Here is a 27,114-nt window from a genome sequence, read left to right on the forward strand (position 1 = left end):
TTTTCGAGTGTAGAAAGGGAGGAAGTCTGGTCAAGCCTGAGTGAGTCAACATTTAATCGCCCTCCACCCAGTTCTCCTCCCTTCCCAAGGCCACCTCAGCTTTATGTCTGTGAGATTGACCCTTCCAAGGAAGGAACTCCAGCTGCAATGGGAGGGGCCAGGCCAAATGCCTATTGGTTGGTCTCAACAGCCAGGTTGAGAGGCCAGAGAGAGCAGGGGCCAGGGCATTTGTGATTATCTACGTTATATCCTCCTTTAGCAACTTTATTTTTCTTCTGTTCCCTCTGTGCAGTTATTTTTGCTCCTTAAATAATGAGTGACAGGGTGAGGGTGGAGACAGGAATGGCAATCTTTAAGGTAGCATCTGCTTCCATCGCAAAACAGAACACACTGTTACTAGTGATGAAGTGTGGGGAGGAGGGACAGGCATTAGATGGACGTGAACATCCTTGTTTTATATGGAATATAAAATTAAGACTTCTGCGAGAGGAGGCATTCTTTCTCTCAGAATTACTAGGATCGTTTGGGCTGCCTGGTGACTGAATCTTAAGCAGATGTTACTTGGTTTGATCCCACCACTCGGTCAACTAGCTGAGCTTGCCAGATGATCCTCACATCTTTATTCCTTAAAAATCTAGATTATCTCTTTCCTTTTGCACCAGAAGTTGCTCTTTATATTTCAGGCATCAGGATAAACATTGAAGGTAGTAATTACAGTTCAAGGCCATCACAACTTCTTTGGTCTCCTTTTAGGGCTCCAATCTGGAAAGTTAACACCAGATACCTTTCATGTGGAGATTTTCTGAGCAGTTCTGTAGCTCTTTGGAGTTCTGTAGCTCCGAAGTTATTATGGGAAGAAGATAAGTGGGCAACTACCCTCATTTCCCAGAGATCTGGAAAGGATGGCTGGTTTGCCAGAGGCTTCAACAACTTTTCTCTAATTCTCTGCTAGTCTCCTTATTCCAAGTCCATCCTCAGCACCCACACTCCCACGTTCAGCAAATAGTGAGTTAGTGTGAAAGACTTTCAAGCATCAGTCACTCAGACTGTGTGTGTGTACATACATATCTCGCATACATATAATACATACATACATAGTACATACAAAACCCTGCAGGTGGGAAAATCCTGAAATGAGGGTGGGGATAGGAAAAGTGACATGCTATTTAATAATAACTATATGTCCATCACTGCTCTGTGTTTTGCACATGAACCCACTGTTTCAGAAGTTCCCTTTTAGATTTTCTGACCAAATAAATAATTTATAGGTAAGAAATCTATGCTTTGCAACTGCTAAGTTGTTTTGGTCTTAGGTATACCCAGTATAAATGTTTCAGGGGAATGTTTGGTCTAAAGAAAATTAGGCTGCGTAACACCCTAAGAAAGCTAGTTATATGTTGCCATAGCAACTGGAGAAGCCTCTGAGTGAAGGGCAGAGTTCTTCAAATTCATCTACTGCCTCTGCAGATTGACTTCCTTGAAACAATCATGTTTCACAGTCATCAATACTGAACAATTATTTTCATTTTTAAAATGTTACACTCTTAAGTTTATATATTTTGGCTTTTTCTCTGGTGCCATTCAGTATCTTTTTATCTTTGGAAGGTGGGAGTTGGTAACTGTATCCTTTGAAACTTACATGCATGCATTCACTAATATTGTTGGGAGCTATGCCAGTGGGGTTTGATGGTGATTACTCTTTGATGGCTGGAACATGACCTGTGAAATGAGTTGCTGGTCTCACTTTAACTCCTAATGGACAGGAATCCACATCTCTCAGAATCCAACTATAACCCTTGTTTTCAGACCCCGGGAAGAAGTTAGCGGTTTGAATGGCTTCTCCTGAGGGTAAACTATAGGGCCTGTTCCCCAGGGATTATACTTTGCCTTTCTAAACCACAGATATCTTTGCAATTAGTCTCAAAATACCCTGCGAGATGTGTGTAAATAACACAAACCACATTTGCAGACAGGGCCACCCTGGTTGAGAGTACAAATAATTTGCCTTAGGGAAAGAGGGTAAAATAATTAGTAACAGCAGGGATAGAGATTCCAGAGGGTCATACTCCATTCCTTGCTAAGTCCACAGGAAAAAAATCTTCCATTTACTCAAGAAACACAGCCAATTAATGGACAGTAAGGTGGGGATGGGTCAATATTTGTTTATTAATTTTTGAAGTTCATTTTTATTTTATGGGGTTTATTAGTACCTACTATTATTATTATTTTTTTTTTTTACTAATAGCAAGTCTCTTTTCTTCTTTACTAAGTCTGGAAAAAGTGGTTGAAAAATATGTGTAGTGAGAATTGGGGCTGGAGGTTGGAGAGAGCTGGATCTAGTGGGGTGTTTTAGAAATTAGTAAAGATATAAAGAAAAAAATTTGGCTGACAAAAGAAAAAATTAATTGAAAAAAAAAAGAGCACAGGCCGGGCGTGGTGGCTCAAGCCTGTAATCCCAGCACTTTGGGAGGCTGAGGTGGGTGGATCACGAGGTCAAGAGATCAAGACCATCCTGGTCATCATGGTGAAACCCCGTCTCTACTAAAGATACAAAAAATGAGCTGGGCATGGTGGCGCGTGCCTGTAATCCCAGCTACTCAGGAGGTTGAGGCAGGAGAATTGCCTGAACCCAGGAGGTGGAGGTTATGGTGAGCCGAGATCGCGCCATTGCACTCCAGCCTGGGTAACAAAAGCGAAACTCCATCTCAAAAAAAAAAAAAAAAAAGAAAAAAGAAAAAGAAAAAAAAGAGCATCTACATTGTATAAGACCTGTTTTAGATATAAAGGATACAAGATAACTAAAGCATGAGTTCTGTCCTCTGTATCTCACATTCACAGCAGATCGTGACAAGCACTCTGTCTTAGTTGATTTTCTGCTGCTATAACAGAATACCACAGACTGGGTAATTTATACAGAGAAGCTATTTATTTGGCTCATGGTTCTGGAGGCTAGAAAGTCCAACAGCATAGCACCAGTATCTGATGAGGGCCCTCCCATGATGGAAGGTGAGAGAAAGTGAGCAGATGACACAGAGAGAAAATGAAAGTTGAACTTATTCTTTTATCAGGAGCCTACTCCAAAGATAACTTAACACATCCCCATGATAACAGCATTAATCTATTTAGGCGGGGAGAGCCCAGATAGCCTAGTTACCTCTTAAAGGCTTCATCTCTTAATACTTTTGCAATGGCAATTATGTTTCTGACATAAGAACTTAAAGGGGACACATTCAAACTATAGCACATTCTAATAATAGTACCATGGGACTTGGTAGAGAGAAATTTATTCTAACGCTAGTAAGAGGTAGAGGAAAATAGTGAATGTTTCCTAGGGAATTGGAGCTGGGCTTTGTAGAACAAATAGGAATTCACAGGCAGATAAAATTGCAGAAAGGCTATTTTAGGAATCAGGAGCAGCATAAAAAGGCATACATTGGAGGCATTTGTGAAAATCACATGGACCAATGTGACTTGAGATTTAGGGTAAACTGTAAGGCAGAGTTGGAGTCAAAACTGAAAAAACAAAGGCTCTTTGAGAAGGCTCTGAATAGCAGGTAGAGGACTCTGGAAATTATCCAATATGGAATTAAAGATTTGAAAAACAGAGGGTTACATGGGGTCATTTTTTTTCTTTTTCTTTTTTTTTTTTTTGAGATGGAATCTCACTCTATCACCCAGGCTGGAGTGCAGTGGCACAGTCTTGACTCACTGCAACCTCTGCCTCCCAGGTGCAAGCAATTTTCTTGCTTCCGCCTCCCAAGTAGCTGGGATTACAGACATGCACCACCACATCTGGCTAATTTTTATATTTTTAGTGGAGACAGGGTTTTGCCATGTTGGCCAGGCTGGTTGTGAACTCCTGACTTCAAGTGATCTACCCTCCTCGGCCTCTGAAAGCACTGGGATTACATGCGTAGGCCACCAGGCACAGCCAAGTCATTGTTTTTATGCAATGATATTTTAGTAAAGTTATTTTTAAGAAGATTCACTTAGTCTGATCCATGTTCTAGGAAGATGCCTTGAAGAGGTGAACATATTCTGAATTTATGTCAACATGTGTGTATTAATTCCCTCAAAATATCATAAATGCTGTGCCTGCACAAGGTTAAATGGATTTGCACAGGCTGCAAACTAAGGAGACCAGGCAAAAATGCTGACTCAATATTTTCAAGTGACAGCCATCAAAGTTAAATGCTTGAGGGGCACTGTTGTGAGTAAGAGGAAAATGGCTCCATGCAGCAGGAAAGCCAGTCTCATCCCTGAAATTTGCCTCTCTCTGTTTCCTTTCTTGCAGGAACAGCAATGGAAACCTTCCATGTACAGCAACATAACTCCAGTTTGCTTTCCAAGCCCTCTGATTGAGAAGCCAATAGGCAAAGTAAGAATGAACCTACTTTTATCAGACAGTGTGATTCAAGCCAATTGACTGTTATTTCTTTTTGTCTTGAGCTATTTGGGTGAAAGAATAAAATTGATCTCATATAAGTAACTGATATAATCCAAAATCTGCACTATTTGATTGGCCTTAGTAGGACTTTCTCAGGCAAAATGTTGAGGCTGAGGAACTTTGATCTAAGAGTCGCTGGCCTCAGCAACTGCCTCCATACCTATCCCTATGACATCCTCCCCATCTTCCTTCACCCCTCTGATCTCTCCACTCTAATTCACCTTCTTTCTTATAAACTTATAAGAAAGAGGGTGCATTTAGTCACTGACATCTTCATCTGGAAATCAGCCACAATACTAACTGTACAATATTTGTCATTTTAACTATCTTGTGCACATAAAGACTGCCTCTAGAAACTGTAGGTATATGGCTGAACTACTCCTGTTTTGGACCTGCAGTCACAGCCATCAGTCCCATTGGGGAGTGTAGAGCCCTTTAGGTATGAATCTGGGGCTCCCTAAATCCAGCTTACCTGGGCTCAAATCACAGGTCTGCCATTGACTGGCTGTGTGACTTGAGCAAGTCCCTTGTGAAAAAAAAAAAAAAAAGAAATAAAAACTCATCATAATGGTACCTGCATTATGGGGCTATCACAAAAATTAAATAATATATATATATATATTTGGAGACAGAGTCTGACTCTGTGGCCCAGGCTGGAGTGCAGTGGTGTGATCTTGGTTTACCGCAACCTATTCCTCCTAGGTTTAAAGAATTCTTGTGCCTCAGCCTCCCGAGTAGCTACAGGCATGTGCCATCATGCCCAGCTAATTTTTTGGTATTTTTAGTAGAGTGGGGGTTTTGCCATGTTGCCCAGGCTGCCCTCAAACTACTGAGCTCAGGCAACCCACCCCTGTCAGCCTTCCAAAGTGCTAGGATTATAGGCGTGAGCCACCACACCCTACCTAAATAATGTAAATCCACAAAAGTAAGGAATCCTTTTTTTTAAATTTATTTTTACCTATTTTATTCACTATGTATTCAAGCACTCAAGGACTTATGCAAATGAATTGAATACATGAATAAATTAAAAGCTAACTAGTCAGCTTAGAGAGACTACATCCCCTATTTACTTATCTCAAGAAATCGAAGGAGGTATTGTATTTCAGAAAGAGAAACCAAACTCTGGCTAGTAGATCAAGCACACCTTCCAGGTATACCTTAACAAAAGGACCACAGTGTCCCTGGGATTCCCACCACCTTCCTGTCTTTTGCTACTGGCAGTGCATTTCCGGACCACACACAATTCAGCATCTAGTATGAAACATCATCACTGCCAGGAAAAGCCAAAAACAAACAAATAAAAATTTTTTAAATAAGGTTCTTATAGATATGTGTGGGTAGAACCAGAGGGGGATTTTTGCAGTTTTTAAAGGAAATGAATCTGTTTTCCTAGCTAATTCCTGGTAATTTTGCCTTGGCCACAAGTCCTGCCAAGGCAGCTGTATGGGGAGTGTGAAATCCCGGGTGAAGCAGAAGCCTCCTGTCGTTGCTGTCAGAGGGGCTGATGTTTTGCAGGAGTAGCAGGGGAGCAACCCAAGTTTCTTGGGACTGTGTTTCTGTACTTTGTGTTTGGTGAGGTCTGCACTTCCCCTTTGCTGACATCAGTTCCAAGTAAGAGGAATATTCATTCACCCATAGATTAAACCAATCAACCAACAACAAAACACACCCTGGGTACACAGAATGTATTGTTAACTATTCCAGTGTTCACGGCCCGGCCTCCATGGCTGTCCTCTCTAGCCCCACATATTTTGACATTGTTTATATGGCCTCTAAATAGATCATCAGTTTGTCTGTGGAGACACAGAGAAGCCATTTCAAAGGCTAAGGTCAGAAGTCAGTGAACCCCTCAGGAGTCGCTTGACTAAATTTTGTTTCAATTCAGGAAGTGGTCCTGACTTTACTCACTGGTTTCCTAGGCATGATGAAGAACAGAAGCAGCAGTATACAAATGTTAGAGAGTGACTTTTTGAAATGCTTTTCAGAGGGTGGAAGTGAAGTTAGCACAGTATGACCATCCATGGTTCTGTGATATTGTCTCTTCGTGTGATTCTCGGGTCTTCCTTCCCCACTGGGGCAGAGTTAGAAGGTGGGTCTTCTGTATGGGGTCACCAGGACTGTTCTGGGTCGAGTGAGATCGCTCCCAAAGGACGCTCTTGCTCTCTTTTCTCTTTTCTCATAGCTCTGGCTTCTGGGCTTAATATACTTGCTATAATTACTCTATTGAATTTATTTTGCAGTCAGCTCTGATATTCAGCTACCTGGAGGTGAGAAATGATTACTATAAAATGTAAGCAGAGTCAACCTATAATTATAGGGGTCCATGGAAGGCAGCATTTGGGGTGGATAGTTGAAACCTATGGTTAATCTGCCCAGAATCCAAACTATCTTCCTCACTATCAAGAAATTTTGAGTATAAGACTGAAAGCTGGCTCAGGGTGGGATTTTCACCATCCAAACAATGATTCTCCAAGCTGAATCAGGGGCCAGGATTTTTTTTGTTGTTGGGGAAGGGAGGGTCTTGTGAAAACCCATAATTGGAAAACAGAGGATTTCAGTGTGAACTCATAATACAAAACAATATTTTGGAGCCAACTCAAATCTTACAACTAAATGATAATTCTTTTCCTTAATGGTTATGATTTTGGTAGGCATAAGCGAGGGAAACTCTTGGAGCAGAGAGGAAGAAACCAACTCTGGGCAACAGGCAAACAAGACTAGAATATGTGGTTATCTACCCGTCAGATAAAGAGAAATTGAATGTTTTATTTTACATAATTGGAGTCAGCGCCTTTTGAATGGAATATACAAATTTATGTAAATAAGAATGCAAATGTTAAAAATATGTGTCTTGGGATTTCCTGGGGATAACCTGGCAGCTTTGTCTTCCTTTCCTTTGCAGCTGCTAAATATTGTGTTGTGAAATCTCCAGCTGTACTTATCCCATCAAATCCCACAATGTTACAACTAGAAGACTTTTCTTTGTAATTTATAGGAGATACTGTGGAGGATGAATTAAGACAGTAAACTTTAAGATATTTGACAGTTAACATGTTACTCCCAAGAGGTTGAACAGGCCAAAATAAATGCAAAAAGAAAAGCAGGATTTTAATAAATTAATGAAAAATCCAAAGTAGACTACTGAAAGGGAATTGGACAATGATGATGAAGACAAAAGCAGAGATTTAGGGAGATGGATAGCATTAGAGGATAACATAAAAAACTACCAGGCTCTTCACTAAGTTCTCATTGGTGCTACTGGCGAGGCATTGTGAATATTATGCAAAGTTAAAGCAACCCAGTAAAATGCCATGACCTCAGCAAACTGTGCAGATTTCTCCAGATACACAAGCAGATAGAACTGTTTTGAATAAGGAGCTGCCCATGACCATAACTGCCGACCTGCCTTTCTCAAAAGAATTTAGGAGACAGCTTAATCTGATTGACTTGTCCTCAATAAAAAAAGTAATAAATAAAATTATTTCATTTGACCAGAAGGAAATGTAGAGATAAACTGCTTTGAAGGATAGCAGTACTATTAAATGAAAGAGTGTCTAAGAAAGTAAACAAAACTCCTTAAGCGTTCTGTATTTCTGAGTGAGTGAAAGGGAAACTGAAGAAGCCAGGTGGAAGCAACTGGATAAACAACAGATTAAAAAGAAAGGAACTGGTGAACTTTGCATAAACAAAACATAGAGCTGCTTTATTTCAAAGTAGGGAGGCATCCCTGGGAAGAAAAAAATAGAAGTATATTTTTCATAGATTAATCTTTAGCTTCCATTACCACTACACAATTTTTCCTAGCAAAGGAATGAATAGCTTAACTAATGGGGACCATTTAAAGAGTTGTCCTGTAAGTCACAGGCTATTCAAAATCACTGAATATTATATGATTATATTATGGCTAGATCTGGATGGACATCACTAATTCTATCCTGGGGATAACCTTAGGACATAATATTCATTATTAAGGGCTGTCAGTGACCCAAGAAGATGGAGAAGCCAACTCAAAAACTAGGGTATAGACTGCTGCTGCTTCCAAAAAATACTGAAACTTGTGTGTGGAATAATTGGAAGATTATGATTTTTAGCAAATCAAGTCATTACTATAGTTGTAGAAAAACATGATCTTAGTTTTTCTGTGTGAGTACCCCTGATTTGGCTGGAACTTTTTCTCTATACATTTAGCTTCTGGTCACTGAGGCAAAATGTATTAAGTGAACTAATTTTCTTCTGGAGCTTTTTGTGATGAGGTGAAGAAAACCTTCCAGTTAAAGAGTTTATTTTTTTTTTTTCTAAAATAATGGAAGTTTCAGTTGGGCATATGTCCACCCAAGTAAAAAGCACATTTTTTCCCACCTCCCTTGCAGCTAGATGTGGCTATGTGGCTAGATTATGTCCAATGGGATGTGAGTGGACATGATGTATGTAATGTATAAGTCCTGGCCTTTATAAGAAAGCCCTGCCCCTCTTGTCAGCTGGAATACAGATCTGATAACAGAGGCTAGACTGGCCACCTGAGACCAAGAGAGGAGGGCAGAGAGACAACGTTGAAAAGCTGGGGTCTCTGATTCCAGAGAACCCTTGGCTGCTTGTGCTCTGTCTATAATTGTCTAAGACAGAAATCCACTTCCATTTGGTTTACGCCACTACTATTTTGGTCATTATTACTGTGGCAGCAATAATATCTTATTGCACATTTACACAGAGCAGAGAGTAGGCTGCCTGCTCTGTGGGAAGTCACTGAGAGAAACTGGTACAATAAATACCAGCTAAAGGAATGGAGATGCTAACTTGTTAGCACCCACTTCCCAAATTCAGAAGAGATAAAGAAGCTAACTTCTGACTTGAAGAACATGGTGGTGAGCAGGACTCTGCTTAGCAGAGAACCCTGTCTTTGAGTTCTGAAGGTAGTAAACCTAGGTATCTGGTCTCAAATTCCCCTTAGAACTGAGGCAAACAGATTCTACTGAAACTACTCAAACTCGAGTCCATTGTCTATCAAATAATGTTTCCATTGATACTTACTGTACATCTACTGTAGTGGAGTCCATTGTCTATCAAATAATGTTTCCATTGATAATTACTGTATGTAGGAGGTGTCATTAGTTTGGAGATATTCACAAATATCTTCATGTCTGTATTTCACATGATATTCTGCTCTTTCATTTTCTGAAGCAGGTTTGGATTCTCTACCATGAAATGTACATAGTAGGCAGGTAGTGCATGTCTACTGATGGTGAAATGAATGCCCAATTTTAGTTTGTTATTTAGTCAGGTCTTTTCATCTTCTTCTCCTCTTTCATAATGATTGTTGAAGTAGTAGTTTATGTTAGTAGCTTACTATTTTGAATAAAGACAAAGATTTTTTAAAATCAGTATTATAAGTACTATCTTATAAATATTAAATAGTCAGAGGGGAGAATATAGTTCTCTTAAATTTAGAGTCCTGGGTTCTCACTAACTCTACTAACCAAGTGTAACCTAGACTGAAGTTTACTGCATTAGTTCCATCCGTAAGAGTTCAACTGGGTAAAAAAATGCAGTCTGATGCGTAAAGGTGAGAAGTTTATCCACCCTAACATTCCTAACAGGCAAGACAGCACTATAAATAGACTCACTAAACTCAGAAGAGTTGTAATAAAATTTAACAAATGAGCTTAAGCCACTGGCAATTCATTTTATTTCCTCCTGTAAGGATAAAAATATTTAATATTGGCTCTCAAAAGCGACAGAAAATAAATGAAACGTGAACAACTAATATCTGTAGAGTATTTATTAGGCTTATAAATTGATTAATTTTAGAAGTGCATAGATGCCTCCTCCCTATAAAACTGAGAAACAGTAAACATGAGAAACAAATATCATTCTTGTTCTTCTGATCCTGCTTTACTGCTTTCCATAAAGGTTAAAATGTATAGTACAACATGTATGGACTAAATGCACACACACATCACCATATACTCAGGTTCAAATATTAATAAATGTTTGTTAACAGCATACACACACAAACACAGCATACATCATCCCCAGATCCTTGCTGATATGGAATATGCTACCATCAAAGGGCACAGAGTCACATTTGTATTACAGAGATATCGTTTGTTTTTTCCTTTTTGCAATGTCCTGATATTTCCCATTAACACCACCCTAATGTCTCTTCCAAAACCCAGCTTAAAAATATCAAGTGGAACTTCTGATGGAAAAATGCTAAGTAGACAGCCTGCTGTATTACTGAAGGAAAAAGAAACCTTAATTTGTAACACCTGAGAAAATGAAAAAAACATGACCTAAGGCTGCCATAGGATGCTAATACCCTCTTTTCCACTACCTCATAGATAGGAAAAAACATGTGTCATTGAGCTCTGTGAGGCTGCACCACTGAATTATCAGCAGGATTAATATAGAATTAAGTCAGTTTTGCTACCTACCCAGTCTCCTTGCCCTTGAGTTTCTTTTGTTATCTTCTTGGTACACTTGAGAAAGCCAAGGAAGCACTCCTTGGAAATACTGCACTCTCAGCTAAAAGCTAGCCAAGCATCCACTAAGAAACAGACATTGAATACCTACCATGTGTGAGACAGTGTGCTACAAAATGTAATCCAGGGCAGTTTGGCATAAATAATAACAGCAATAATAATTATTACAACAATTACCATTGTTTGAGGACTCTGTACCAAACACTAACATAAGTTCTTTATAAGCAGTATCTCATTTAATCAGCTTACAGATGAAGCCTAGCTGATAAGCAACTTGTTCAAAGTCACATAGGTAATAAATGGCAAGTTGACATTCAGACCCAGGCATGCTGACTCAAGGACCTATGTCTTAACCACCTGCTAGAGAATTTTTTTTATTTTATTTGGACAATCTCTTTCCTATTGCTAGTTGAAATATAATCAAAGTTTCCTGAGAGGACACAAAATGATGCCAAAAAAAGTCTGACCTGGCTTATATTATGGGTCACTTTGGCTACAGTTAACCAACCTTAGATTTTCATTTTCTAAAGGCCCCAGTTATAAATAGCAACTGTGCACAAATGGGAAATAATGTGTGAGCATGCAGCCTCAGGCTGATCCTTTAAAAGCAGTTACTTTACAAAGAACTTTAAAAGGGGTATGAGCTGCAAAGATGTCACCATGAGGTTACTCAGATCAAAACAGTATTCTTCAGAAGCCATTTCATATATTTCGGTGTCCCAGTTAATCTCCCCTGGGAGAAGAAGACTTAGTATTCACCTAATCCATGAGGTTATGCATTTAATTTTCAGAACTTTAACACTCTCAATGAAAAGACTCAAAGTGATATTAAATATCATTAAAGTTCAGTTTAATGACAGGATCACAACAAAGTCAAGGTTGGAGCTAAAATCTCCACTCACCACTAATGCCTGTAAAGTTTTTGCATATAGGCAGTTTGGATGCCTGTTAAAATAAATGAGTACAAATGAGGTGAACAGAGAGCAGATCGCATAAAAGTTTATGGTCTGAACAGTAGGGAGGTATTAGTGGAGCAACGAACTCCCTAGTTGCGTCTGTGTTTTTAAAGGTCACTTCCTGTATTTCATAAAAGACGGGGGATTACATGTGGACCCTCATAGAACTTTGCTTGCACTGCTGTGACCATTTATTTCAGCCCACCTTATTTTAAGATTGGTTGATTGCACATCTGTTTTTTGCACTGGCTTGTAATCTCCTTGACTAGGGGCTGAGGTATGGAAGGCTCATGTCCTATTCATTAATGTCCCCAAAGCACCAAGCACAATCCTTTACACATAGTAGCTGCTTGTTAAGGCGAGAGAGTGGCAGAAAAAGGAAAGAAAATGCATTTAGGCAGTCACCAAATTTAGATGGTGCTGGGTCCTTAACATCTTGCTCTCTTCTTCATTATGAATTTGCAGCCCTCATCATCTCTCATCTGGACACTGCATACAAATTGTAAATATGATCAACTTAATTTCTCCACTAAGATGTGGAAAGAAACTCTCAAACTGACAAGTCTGAGATCTATGTTTTCTGATTAACTGGGTTCAGGTTGCTTTGTATTACATGTCTTCTAAAATCTCTCTAATGAATTCCTTACTCGAAAATTTAACTTTATCTTAAAAGAGAGTTGCTTACAGAATGATAAGTCTTAAAAGGCTCTATTCATTTGCAAACGTCAAAAACTACAATTTTTACACTAAGGAGTTTCTAAAGGAATCAGCCATAAGCGACGTTATGTTGAGATTAAAACAAAATAGAACCTGAGCCCTGTGATGTGTGCCTGTAATCCCAGCTGTTCAGGAGGCTGGGGTGGGAGGATCGTTTGAAAGCAGCCACTGCACTCCAGAGTCTGGGCAACATGGTGAGACCCCATCTCAGAAGAAGAAGAAGAAGAAGAGGAAGAGGAAGAGGAAGAAGAAGAAGAAGAGGAGGAAGAGGAAGAGGGAGGAAGAGGAAGGTGGAGGAGGAGGAGGAGGAGGAGGAGGAGGAGGAGGAGGAGGAGGAGGAGGAGGAGGAGGAAAGAGAGAGAAAGGAGAAAATGAAAATGTTCTCATGCTTTGTGAAAGGAAGTTGTTTCCTTCATTCACAGCACCAGTGAAAGTGATCTTGCCAGGATCAGTAGGAAACCCCTAACTGCCAAACCCAAAGAAGACATTCCATTCTTCTCTGACTTGATCTTCACAGCTTTTGACTCAACTGCACTCTTCTTGAAAGTTGTTCCTCTCTTGGCTTTTATGAGAGCAGACTATTCTAATTATTGTCTGACCTTCTTGTTCTCTCTTACCGCAATACCTTCAATTTTGCATTAGTCAGCATTCCATCCCTTGTGCACTGTGTTTTTTCTTAAATCATCTCTCTCTCTTTGAGCAGTTGTCTTTATTCTGTTGGTTCATTTACTCAACATGTTCAGAACTAAACTAGTTAGCTTCTCTTTCCCTTCTGCTTCTCCTGCTTTACAAATGTTCCGTTTCTCCCTTAGTAAATAGCCCTATCTTGTACCCAGTAATTCAGCCCAGGTGTCTGGGTATCATCCACAATTCCTCCTTCTCATGCATTCAGTCAGTCACCAAATTTAGATGGTGCTGGGTCCTTAACATCTTGCTCTCTTCATCCTCATTAAGAATTTACAGCCCTCATCATCTCTCATCCGGACACTGCATAAAAGTTGTAAATATGATCAACTTCATTTCTCCACTAAGATGTGGAATGACATCCCATTGGCTACTGAGTTGGTCTGTGTCACTGGATGGTAGAGGGAGGCATGTGGGACGTATCTACCCCTCTGGCCTCAGTGCCCATTGCCCATTCCCTCCAATACTGTACCCCACTCTTAACTTTACAACTTGGTGCCATTGTTCATCCTGCTCCTTCTGCTTGTTCTTGCCTAGTGTCTTTCTCTTTAAAAATAAAAAAAGTCTAACAATTCACTTCCGCTCCTTTTCCTCCCCTGCTAGAACCTCTATTCTGGGTTAAAACTGTACCTTGCACTTTCTTTTATTACAGCATTGCTCTCACTCGGTTGAAATAGCATGTAATTGTCTCCTCTGAGTAATGAGTGTGTCTCTAATCTTTGTCTTGAATGTGCGGCACATGCTAGGCACAGTATGGTCCAGAAATTCTGTTTGTACCTGTGAATACCTTGTCTATTCACATCACCACATACTCAGAATGCAGAGCTCATTCAAACGTAGAATTCAGAACTCTTCTTCTCACTTACATGTTTTTGCATTCTCCAGCCAGAGTACCAGAGTCTTAACTTCATTAATGAGGAAAACGAAGCACTTATTTTCCTTAAAGATGATTAATGCCTATTACTATGCTGAAACTCATCTTAGGAAAGGAAAGATTTTTATCAGTTGACACCATAAAGACTCAAGCCTTGGCCAGTGTGAATTCCTCTCTATTAACTAGTAACAATGAGATAAGAGAGGAAGATGGGCGTATGAAACAATTTAGATGATTCTACCCAATCTATTCTATTAAAGAGAATTGCAATGGGAGTTCGAACTGCCTGTTGTGCCTTTAGTAGGCAAGAATGATAAATGCGATTAGCACTTCCAGATGCTGCATATATAAAGAGAAGGAAAAATGGTTACTGACTCTAGCTTGGACTTTTGATAGGAGACTAATCACAGAAGAAACCTAGGCTTCCTGTACCTTGAAAATATCTGACCTGTTTATAGTTACGCATTCTGATGGGGAAAGCCAAGTATAAAGAGATAAGAGCTTTGCATCTATGAATTTAAACATCACACAAGGAAGAGCTTATTGCATTAAAATTTGTAGTTTTTGGTTTTAGTCAAAATTGATAATTACCAAAACAAACGTTAATGGTATACTTCTAGAGGATATGAGATACAAACAAATCAAAATCCTCACAAACTTTAATTTCAGCATGGAACAACTCTTACTATGGGGAAACCACATTTATAATGATATAACCAACAAAGTTTTATCAAATGTATTAGATGAATATCATTTGATCAATAGGGCTAGGTTTTCTGAAACATACTAAAGAAGTTATTCCATTCTTAAGGGATACAGACAGACTTATTCAGTGCTGGAAGGTCATTTAAATGCCACTGACTCCAGCTCCCCATCTGTTGCTTAAATCTGTTCGACAAACATCTGCCAATCCTCTTGCAAATACCTACAGTGATAGAGAACTTTCTGCCTTGTGAGGCAGCTCATTTTACATTTATGCAGATCTTATTATGAATAAAAATAAAATTTATTGAGTGCTTATTATGTGTCAGACCCCAAGTTAAGTGCATCTTCAAAACTGCTATTTAATCTTTATCACAACCTTATAAGGTGGTACAGTTATTAATTCCATTTAATAAAGGATAAAACTGATACTTAGCAAGGTTGGGCAGCTTACCCAAGAACACATAGCTGGTAAATAGGGGACCTGGTTTTGACTACATGGTCTTCATTCATAAACAGTCTACCAATGTGGCCTCTCTAACTCAACTTCCTTCCTATGTTGACCTTAAACTTGCCTTCTTATAGCTTCTATTCATGGGTCCTAATTTTTGGTGGGTTGACACTAAACATGTCCAATCTCTTTTCTACATGGCAACTGTTAAATGAGTTGAAGGTAACTGTCTAACCCACTAGACCCTTTCAGTCTTTCTACTGAATTTACAGTTCATTGCCTTCCAATTTTCCTTATGTAAGATGGTTTCTGGACCCTTCACCATCGTGGAACTGCCCTCTGGACTGACTATATTTTAGCCTCTTATACAGTTAACACTAAATAAAATTAATTTTTATGTAGAATTAGCTTTGTTGGAAGAATGGAAACATAAGGTTGAGTCAGATGCTTGTGGTCAATCCAAGTGACTAAATGTTTTGCATATATGTTGGTAAGCTCTAGCTCTGCTTTCCTATATTCACAAGTTGATTTTTTAATTGGAATTTAGAGTTTTGCACTTATCACAGTTAATTTTGTCTTAAGTGTGTGGTTTATTATTTTAGAATGCTGAAATCTTTTGGGATTGAGGTTCTGCCATGTGACATTTTTATATTCCTTTTGTATCCATCAACATTTGCCATATATTAAGCCACCCAAGACTTAGTGAATTTTAAAAAACTGCAACTTTGCTTGTTCTTTTAGACTTGACTGAGCTTACTCATACATCTGTGGTCAGATGGGAGCTGGTTTAGAAGAACCTTAGCTGGGATGGCTAGTCTCAGCTCAATATGACCTTTCATCCTCCATCCTCCAACAGGCTAGCCTGGGAAAGGGAGGGGTCCCATAACAGCAAATGAAGTAAGAAGGCCCCCTGAGTCCTCAGCTCAGGACAGACATATCATCACCTGCCCCACATTCTATTGGCCAAAACAAATCTCAAGGCCAGCAACATTCAAGGCTGGAAAAATAAACTCTATCTTTTGATGGAAGAATATGCAAAAATCACTTTCAAAGATCCTACACATAGGAAGACATGGCAGATTGTCATTTTTGAAATCTGCCAGCCTCTTAGAATCATGTCATTTGTGGATTTGATAAGCATACCATCAAATTACCCCTTTAAAACTTCATAGCAATTTCAATTTAATAATGTCTAAAAGTCCTATATCATATCACTTTTGCTTATACAATCTAGTTAGACAACCTTTACCAATACACTGTAACAATAAAAGGAAAAAATGTATGTTAATGGTAACATTCTGTTCCTAAGAGGCATAATTCAAAGGACAGAAAGATCTGCAAGGGTCACCATCAGGGAAATCCTTCTAGATGAGATTAAACTTGGTCTGGATTTTTTAAAAGGCTAAAATCTGAATTGGAAGAAAGGTGTTTAGGTTAGGGATTAGCAAGTTTAAAAGCACACAGGATCAGAGAACGGACTAGAGTGACAAGATCAGAGAGTTAATTCAAAAATGAGTGGGAGAAGAAAGCATGGCTAGGTGAGTGGTAACGGATCTACAGTGAGAGAACATGGATTTCAATCTGATTTGGTAAGTAGTGAACTATAGATAGTTCTTGAGCAAAAACATAATGTGATTAAAATTTTTGCAAGACTAACCTAGCATTAATTTGAATAAAAATTTTTGGAGACAGGAAAACTATTCTTAATAAGGCTCACAGCTTTTTTTTAATTGAAACCAAACATCTGATACTGTTTTTCCCTAAGGTAGAAAAGAAATGGCCCAAATAATTGCTTTTACAATAAGTTTCATTTCGATCAACTTAAGGAGCAGGCACAAAGTGCCAACATTTGGAAAGAGTTGAATGTGTTCCTTTTCTTAAAGAAGGGGGAAAAAAATGTAACTACTTCTGCTTAAATTTGAGTTGTATGTCATGTGGACAGATTTTTCAAGGTTATTTTCCTCCATGGCAAAATGATGGTTTGCAAAAATAAAAAGCTGACAGTTTCAAGATTCAAAAGCTTAGTGATTCAACAAATCCCTGAGTAATCACAAAAGTGTTAGTTTTCCATTCTGGTATAGAAGTACCACTCACTGTAAGAGAACACAACAGACACCCAACCTTTTCAGATAGTCGCTGAAACTGAGTCTTAGTGTAGGGTCTCTGAAAATAATGAAACCTCTTTCTACTCAATGTTCTAATGCCAGAACGCTGAGAGCATTGGAAAGGTTTTTAAATGCTTAGAAAACAGTTTAGGATTCCCCCTAGAAAAATACTACAGCTAGTTAGAATTCCATGACTAGATGGATGGTGTGATAAAGGCCATTTTGACTACTTGTCCTCAGACTTTCCTAGGACACATCCTTTCTAGAAGACATCAAATTAAATCTTAATTTACCTTGTACACCAAACGAATTCCAAGAATTGAATGTTAATAAATAAATAAGTAAAATTCTGGAAAAAAATACTAGTGATTGTTTAATGATCTGATATTAGAGTAAGATTTTCTTAGCTCAAAAATGTTGGAGCCACATCATTATTGGTCATTAGAGAAATGCAAATCAAAACCACATTGAGATACCATCTCACGCCAGTTAGAATGGTGATCATTAAAAAATCTGGAGCCAACAGATGTTGGAGAGGATGTGGAGAAATAGGAACACTTTTACACTGTTGGTGGGAGTGTAAACTAATTCAATCATTGTGAAAGACAGAGTAGCGATTCCTCAAGGATCTAGAAATAGAAATTCCTTTCAACCCAGCAATCCCATTACTGGGTATATACCCAAAAGATTATAAATCATTCTATTATAAAGACACATGCACATGTATGTTCATTGCGGCACTGTTTATGATAGCAAAAACCTGGAACCAATCCAAATGCCCATCAATGGTAGACTGGACAAAGAAAATGTGGCACATATACACCATGGAATACTATGCAGCCGTAAAGAACGAAGAGTTCATGTCCTTTGTAGAGACATGGATGTATCTGGAAACCATCATTCTCAGCAAACTGACAAAAGAACAGAAAACCAAACACCACATGTTTTCACTCATAGGCAGGTGATGAACAATGAGAACACCTGGGTACAGGGAAGAGAACAACACTCACTGGGCTAGGTGAGGGGTGGGGGGGATGGGAGGGGAGGGACAGCAGGGGGCAGGGAGGATGGGAAGGAATAACACCAGGAGAAATGCCTGATGTAGTGGAGGGTGAGGCGGGAGTGGAGACAGCAAACCACCATGGCATTTATGTACCTTGCAACAACCCTGCAGGATGCAGGATGTGCACGTGTACCCCAGAGCCCAAAGTACAATAAAAAAAAATGTTGGAGCCCTAGTATGCTAATGGATCTCAGCAACAATTATCAATGACCGTTAAAACCATTAGCTCTTTGGGAATTTTATAAAGGATACATCAGAGTTACAATACCTGAAATCACTAATTAATTTTAATGTTGCTGAAAGTGGGACACTCAGAAATTATGTGTTTCATGACATGATGCAGGAGGAAGTTTATGGTACCACCTATGCTTTATTCTACCTAAACATATTCAACCTGAAGTTTATCAGATCTGTAAATCTGACTACCACTTGATTGAAAATTTAGTGATAAAGGAATATAGTAAATGACATCACGAGGATACGATCATCCAAACCCAGAAAGTGGGATATTCTTTTGGACAAATGACCCAGTTTCCTCAACAACTAAATGGCCTGTAATAGAAAAAGGAGGGAGGACTTAAATAACATACCAACCAAATATAGCACATGGATCCTGTTTGAATCAGGATTCAAAAATCCAATTCTAAAATGACATTGTTTAAAAATCAGGAAAAACTGAGCCTGATTGGATATCTGACATGAAGGAATTAATGTTGATGAGTGTGTTTATTGTATTTTAAAAGTTATTATCCACTAGAGACATATTCTGAAGTATTTATATGTGACCCGACATTATATCTGAGATTTACTTTAAAATGCTTTAGCAAACGAACCCTGGGGAAAGGGGATAGAACTGATGAAACAAGAATTGCAGAGATAATTATTGTGTCAACTAGTAAGAAATGTAGGTTTATTATAATGTTCCCACTACTTTTGTATATGTTTGGAAATGTCCATTCAAATTATTTCAGTAATTGGAAAAAATCACAAAGGAAAAGGTTAACGTATTTTATTTAAATGACATTAATAACTTCTGTGCCTTCTTAAACAGCAAGCTAGGGAAAATATTAGTCACAAATGTGGCAGACAAAGAATTAACATCTGTTTTTATACACATACATGCATACATACATACATGCAGATTGATAAAAAAATGCTAAGCATCCAATAGCTAAGTGATATAAACAATTCAGAAGAGGAAAAGTAAATTGTTTAAAATATCCTTTTAGAAACAATCATTAAAAAGCAAGCTGAATTATTTAAAACTGCTAAAGCAAGCTGTCCTCCAGAACATCTATGCCTATAATGTCCTGGAGAATAGTTATTTCCTATGATCAATGAGACATTTTTGAAAATAGTAGCAGCCTTCTTATTAAATTCCAAAAAAGTGTCATGTGCTACACAGTAAGGACTATTTTGGGAAAGTCTTTCTAACACTTCTTCAGTAGTGATAAAATCTCAGCCAAGAATCTCTGCTGGGTGGGAGAGGTGGTGTTTCAAATGAACTTCGGGAGTGGGTTGTGACAAGAAAGGGCTTCACAGGGTGTTTCTAGGGGTGTTGACAATGTTCTTAATTTGGTTGATAGCCATATGGGTGTTCCTTTATAACTACTTATTAAACTGTATATACAGATTTTATGCCCTTTTAGGTAAATGCATTATATTTTATAATACAGAATTTTTTTTTTAAACTTCAGCAAGTGTGGTCACCCTTGAGTTGAGTTGCTTTATGTGGTGGTTGGCTCCAAATCACCCTGAGTGACCAAAGTGGACATAACTGCTTTAGAATGGAGGCCAGCGTAACAGTAGGGTGAGGGCTCTATATGGTAGAAGCTGTTTCCAAGAGGAACTCCTAACTCATGTTTGGCTATTAGGGTTCCCCAGAGGCATTATTGGCTGTTGTGCAGGTATTCAATTCTGGAACCACTCTAAAATATGTTACTCCAGGAAAATTAGTACTGGTATATAGTACTCCAAGAATTCCCTGAGATGTTGTTTTTTCCTTTTTTAAATCCCATCCATATGGGATGTTTTTAATGATAAGAACTCCCTATATGTGATAAATTAAGATACTGTCCTCAGCACTTTCTATGAATAGGCAAACTCTGAGATGGCTTTCTAAGATAGATTTATTCTTAATTATTTTAATCTTCCTCTTCAAGATGGGAGGCTTGAATAAAACAATGGATGATTGGATTAAGCTGTGATATTAAAAAATCAATCAAGTTCCTTCTCTAACATTAACTTTCAGCTCTATGATGTTGTGTGCAATTTGTAATTGACATGTCCAGAAGGTTTATGTGCTAAGCAATCATATCTGGTCAAAATCAAATCCTATTCTTAGTATCAGGTGCTCAAAAATTTGTTGTGCATTGTTATGCAAAATCAAAGATTAAAAATGACCCAAAAATATGAAAGAAAGATCTAACCATTTATTGACAAAATTGTGGAGATAATCTATTTTAAAGTTATTTTTAGAAAACCTATTAAATGTCTCAGACAAATGGGAAATATAAGTATAATAATAATTCATCTAAATTGGCTTCAAATAATTAAGTGCCTTTGTCATTTAGAATAAATAACTCAGTTTTTCCTGAAACTATACAACTCTTATTATAGTCTATAATTTTCTCTTCCCACCTCTTTCCCTAGTCTCTACCAACTTTGTCAAATTATCTGGGACCAGAGTGGTATCTTTTATCTTCAAGAAAGTCTCTTCCAGGGACAAGAAATGTAACCTTTAAGTTTTACCTATGAGTTTGGAAAAATAGTAATGTTATTTGATTATTTACAATACAATTTGGATGTCTTTTCTTGGTTTAAAAAAAAACAAAACTCTTTTTCTGATTATGGGAGTAATACTTTATTTTTCCTCATTATGAGTAATTTGGAAAATTTAGGAAAGGTCAAAAAGGAAATGAAAATTTCTACAATTCGAAGATAACCATACTTAATATTTTGCTGTATTTTCTTTCTATGTATGCATTTATTTGTGTTACATAACTTAGATAATTCAGCATATGTAGTTTTCTAACTAATTCATTTTAGCTCATATTATAAGCATATTCATATTCATAAACATTTTACATCATTAAGTAGATTTCAAAGATCTCAATTTTAATAACCAATATTTGAGTGTATTACTATTGTTTAAGTTATTTTTTCACTTTTTTATTATTAAACTTTAAGTTTCAGGGTACATGTGCAGAACCTGCAGGTTTGTTACATAGGTATACACGTACATGGTGGTTTGCTGCATCCATTACCCCATCATCTACATTAGGTATTTCTCTTAATGCTATCCCTCCCCTATCCCTCCACCCCCTGCTCTCTCTCTCCTAGTCCCCCACCACCTGACAGGCCCCAGTGTGTGATGTTCCCCTCCCTGTGTCCATGTGTTCTCGTTGTTCAAAACCTACTTATAAGTGAGAACATGTGGTATTTGGTTTTCTGTTCTTGTGTCAGTTTGCCGAGAATGATGGTCTGCATCATTCTCCATGTCCCTGCAAAAGACATAAACTCATCCTTTTTTATGGCTTCATAGTATTCCATGGTGAATATGTGCCACATTTTCTTTATCCAGTCTATCATTGATGGGCATTTGGGTTGGTTCCAAGTCTTTGCTATTGTGAAGAATGCCACAATAAACATCTGTGTGCATGTGTCTCTCTAACAGAATGATTTGTAATCCTTTGGGTATATACCCAGTAATGGGACTGCTGAGTCAAATGGTATTTCTAGATCTAGATCCTTGAGGAATCCCCCACACTGTCTTCCACAGTGGTTGAACTAATTTACACTCCCACCAACAGTGTAAAAGCATTCCTATTTCTCCACATCTTCTCCAGCATCTGTTGTCTCCTGATTTTTTAATGATCGCCATTCTAACTGGCATGAGATAGTATCTCAATGTGGTTTTGATTTGCATTTCTCTAATGTCCAGTGATGATGAGCTCTTTTTCATACATGTGTTAGCTGCATAAATGTCCTCTTTTGAGAGGTATCTGTTCATATCCTTTGCCCACTTTTTGATGGGGTTGTTTTTTTCTTGTAAATTTGTTTAAGTTATTTTACCAAAAACCAATTCTGGTAGTTTCTAATTTTTGTCATTATAAATAATGTTAAAATAAATGATAAGCATACTTATACATAGATCTGTGTATGTTTCTATAATTACTTCCTTATTATTCCTAGAAATGAATAACAAAGATCAGAAACAAAATTTTACAATATGTATTACCTGATTAGTTTTTAAAAATATGTTCAGTCTGTGTTTTTACTAGTGATATGTAAGAATGTCAGTCTCACTATACCTCCATCAGAATTGAATAATATAGTTTTTTTTTTTTTTTTTTTTTGAGACAGAGAAGTCTCACTTTGTCACCCAGGCTAGAGTACAATGGCATGATCTTGGCTCACTGCAACCTGTGTCTCTTGGGTTCAAGTGATTCTTCTGCCTCAGCCTCCCTAGTAGCTGGGATTAAAGGCACGGGCCACCACACCTAGCTAATTTTTGTATTTTTAGCAGAGACGAGTTTTTGCAGTGTTTGTCATGCTGGTCTCGAACTCCTGACCTCAAGTAATCCACACGTCTTGGCCTCCAAAAGTGCTGGGATTACAGGTGTGAGCCACTGTGCCCAACCTGAATATTATAATTTTTAATCTTTACTGATTCAATAAATTAAATCCCACTGTTTTTATCTACTATTTTTTATTTACTAGTGAGGTTTATTTTTTCCCATGACTTTTTTATTTCTGCATCTGTATAATACATGTTCATTTCCTTGATCCAATCTTCTATTCGAACTTTATACTAACTTTTAAAAAATACATGTAACAGGGGTAAAAGAAAAATATATTAAATCACGTATTTGTTTAATTGTGGAATTGTTGTGTGATCTCTCCACCTTTCCCCTTCTCTCTTTTCTGTTGCTCATTTCTCTGCTCATAGGGAGGAATGTTGAACTCTGCTGATTGGAGTGAGGTGGGATTTGGAGAGTATATATTGAAAAACATAAGAAAAGGCATGGACATATATTTTTTAAAATAAGATGTGGAAATATAGAGATACCTCATTGCGGGGGTGGGGGGGACTTATGAAAACAGTAAGAGGTTGGAGCTACTTGGCAGAAGGGATAAGAGGAAGATAAGAAAAAAGCCAGAAGGGGCTACAGTTTGGGGACAAGCTGATAAAGAATATCAGCAGCTGCTCTGATTAATGAGGCTTTGATGAAAGGAATGGGAAAATAGGATTTTTAATAAATTTTACTGTGTCTCATGAAGTGAAACCTCTTGTTTCCTGCTATTAATACCTCTACTTCTCCAAACAAAACAAAACAGTCTTTAATAAAGTGTCTACAGTGCTCTTCAAGGTCATAGAATTTGATTTGTGCTTTGTTTGCAAGTGTCCTTGGGCTAGGATTAGCCTTAATAGGAGTTTGAAAAGCCCAGGTTTATTATTTAGGTTAAACTCACATAATAAATATAAATAATCCTATTATATTTTTAAACAAATATGTCCCCTATTGTCTGTTTCATCTTTTAAGGCTTTCATAAAACTTTATGAAGATGATATACATGCAAATGTTTTTAACTTGGTGTAAAAGACGAATTGGTTGAGATTTTAAAAATAAGTTTTCTTTTATGCTGCTTTAGAGTTAGAATTGGCATGGACATTCTAGGAGGTAGATATAGAAATTTATAAAACTTAGACTGAAAAACAGGTCTCTTCTATCTAGGAAATAAATTTTCTTTAACCAAATATATAGCATTAGACACACATATAATACAGTGACGTTTGAGGAACCTTCCCCTGGGCCCTTCCAGTGAAGCAGGTAACTTGGGTCAGTTGTGTCACAGTCATACCTCAGTATCAGCAGAGACTGATAAGAGGACCCCTGCAGATGCTAAAATCTGAGGTCCCTGCTCTATGCTTAAATGCCTGATACAAAATGGTGTAATACAGTTGGCTTCCATGTTCCTGAAAAAAGATAAGGCAAAACACTCAAAAAAGAGGATTTCCTATTCAGGGATGCCTCTGCTGCTTTCAATAAATGGAGGGCTGAGTACATTATGCTTCTACTGTATTATATTTCTGACTCCTAAATCATATATATCAAATTATAGATATATTCATATATTATCAAACTATAGATAAATGTATATGTGTATTATATGTGTGTCTATTATATGCATTAGACACACATATGCATTAGATACTCATATAACACTGTCTCTATATGGTTAAATCTACAGGAGTATGTATGTGTTCATTGGAGTGACCCAATCTCATTACCTTTCTTTACTTCCAATTTATCTGTAATGTCAGTAATGGCATTTAACACTGAAACAATGATGGGATGAATGATTTTGATGATGTATAGGATGAGGTAAGAATCAAGGTTAATTTTTTTCTCCAGCTTATACCATTTTCTCTAATGTCAATGGAAAGTTAATTAATTCCCTGTTAATATATGATACTGAGAAAAGGAAAATAGCTCAGAGCAGTCTGAGCTGTGATATATAAAATTTATTAGGCTCAGAGACATGAGTATGGGAATTCAGCCCCATATTCATCCCTCGGGACAGTTATTTAAAGTCATTTTTTCTCCTAACTGCCTCACCCATTATCTTCATGTTCCTGCAAATTGTGATACAACAACCAATATATAGTCAATTAATAGTTTATATTAACCTCATATAAATTCTTGGTAAACACCTTAAGAACTACCTCTTCTATTTTCCCAAAAAAAACACCTATAACTAACACTAATGAGAGTATATATTGAAGACAACTTATCTATGCCGTCAGGTGGCCATTCTCAAGCTTTGGGTGATGGTTGAGTATTGAGTTTTTTATAAACTCTGTATTTAGGGACATAAGACAGGAATGCCCATTAAGACATAGAGTTTATTATAAAAATATTAAAATAAACATAGAGTTTATTATAAACTCAATATTTCGTCGCTTCTCGGCCTTTTGGCTGAGATCAAGTGTAAACTCAACATTTAATCATATTTTCTAGACTGGGCACAGTGGCTCATGTCTGTAATCCCAGCACTTTGGGAGGCCTAGGTGGGTGGGGATCACTTGAGCTTAGGAGTTTGAGCCCAGCTGGGCAACAGGGTGAAACCTCATCTCTACCAAAAATACAAAAAATATCAGCCCAGTGTGGTGGTATGCATCTGTGGTCCCAGCAACTTGGGAGGCTGAGGTGGGAGGATCACTTGAGCCCAGGAGGCGGAGGTTGCAGTGGGCCAAGATAGCACCACTGCACTCTTGTGTGGGTGAAACTTCTACTTTTTCTAAAAAAAAAAAAAATCATGTTTTCTACATCTCATTATTTAAGGTTCACTGTACATAGAAAAACTTGTGAATTTTAAATATCCATTTTGACTTTGATCACACTGAACCTTTAAAAGATTAATTCTAATGTTTTATTCACTCTCCTGGGCTTTCTAAAGAGATGTATACTCTATATAGCTAGAAATAAAATATCTAGAAAAGAGATAAAATCAATTTCACCTTTTATATTTTGATTGTAAGATTTTCCAGGAAAGTTTTTATAATATTGGAAAGCAATAGTCAGCCCATAGCTAATAATGCAACACCAGAGACACTCCTATCTAATTCTGATGCCATTAAGACCACTTTTTATGGCAGACACATTACAAATATCGTTTAATATTCTCATTAACTTAGTAAGGGAGGCATCACTAATACAGAATACATTTAACCTTGATTAAATACATAATGCATCAATGATACTACATTATAGATGAGAAAATCTTTTATTTTATTTATTTATTTATGTATTCAAAAAGACAGGGTTTCACCATACTGGTCAAGCTGGTCTCAAACTCCTGACCTTGTGATCCACCTGCCTCAGCCTCCCAAAGTGCTGGGATTACAGGCATGAGCCACCGCACCTGGCTATAGATGAGAAAATCAAAACATGGAGTGGTGAGGACCTTGCCAAGGGTCAAACAGGTAGTGGGATTTGAAGCCAAGTCTGTGATGTTCCAGTCTGATGTGTTCAAAAGACCTCATTGCCTATTTGTCCTTCCAGCAAAAGCAAAGCACTCCATTTGGAGGGTAAGTAGATTTAAATTTTATAAAATGCTTGTACATACTTTATTTTACATTTTCTCAGAAGTAATGTTTAAGTAGACCCACAATAAATTCTAAATCATATAAATAAACACAAACACTTTATATCCCTTACCTTATAGGCAGTTTAGCGACATCACAGTGTCTATCATTCACTCCCTGAAAACACAAAGCAAAGCACTCAAAGACTACTTTCTATTCAGAGATCCTTTGCCTCTTTAATTAAAACTGTGAGTGTCTCTCTGCTGTATTCAATAATATTGAATAGGTGTAATTTTATGAAAGAATTAGTGTGAGTTCAGGGGTTTGGGAGAAACCCAGATTAGAAAGACTAATTGTCCTATTATGTTGGAAAAGAAGAGCTAGTGGAGAATTTTCAAGTTACCATGTGGATAAAATTTGTGTAAGGGAAGGGGACAAATTTTTTCTCAAGCAATATCCAAGTTTGCGCAACATTTGATATCATAGTTTGAATAGAGCCTAAATTCCTGATAGCTTGCTGGAGGCTTTGCCAAGCATTGGTGCC

At 37.7% G+C, this 27,114-nt stretch overlaps 1 protein-coding gene across 28 annotated transcripts in view; it reads left to right on the top strand.

Moving 5' to 3' along the window:
- The window catches only part of RASGEF1B (RasGEF domain family member 1B), a 655,029-nt gene that overhangs the window by 483,130 nt on the left and 144,785 nt on the right, over positions 1-27,114 (top strand). For 23 of the 28 annotated variants that reach the window (XM_078366979.1, XM_078366986.1, XM_078366987.1 and 20 more), the window contains one exon: positions 4,295-4,378. The exons of the other annotated variants lie outside the window; for them this stretch is intronic. In XM_078366979.1, coding sequence (XP_078223105.1) covers positions 4,295-4,378 — 84 coding nt within the window. The remainder of the gene's footprint in view (positions 1-4,294; positions 4,379-27,114) is intronic. 28 annotated transcript variants of the gene reach the window in all.

This window comes from Callithrix jacchus, chromosome 3, assembly GCF_049354715.1.
Source record: "Callithrix jacchus isolate 240 chromosome 3, calJac240_pri, whole genome shotgun sequence".
NCBI classification, from domain to species: Eukaryota; Metazoa; Chordata; class Mammalia; order Primates; family Cebidae; genus Callithrix; species Callithrix jacchus.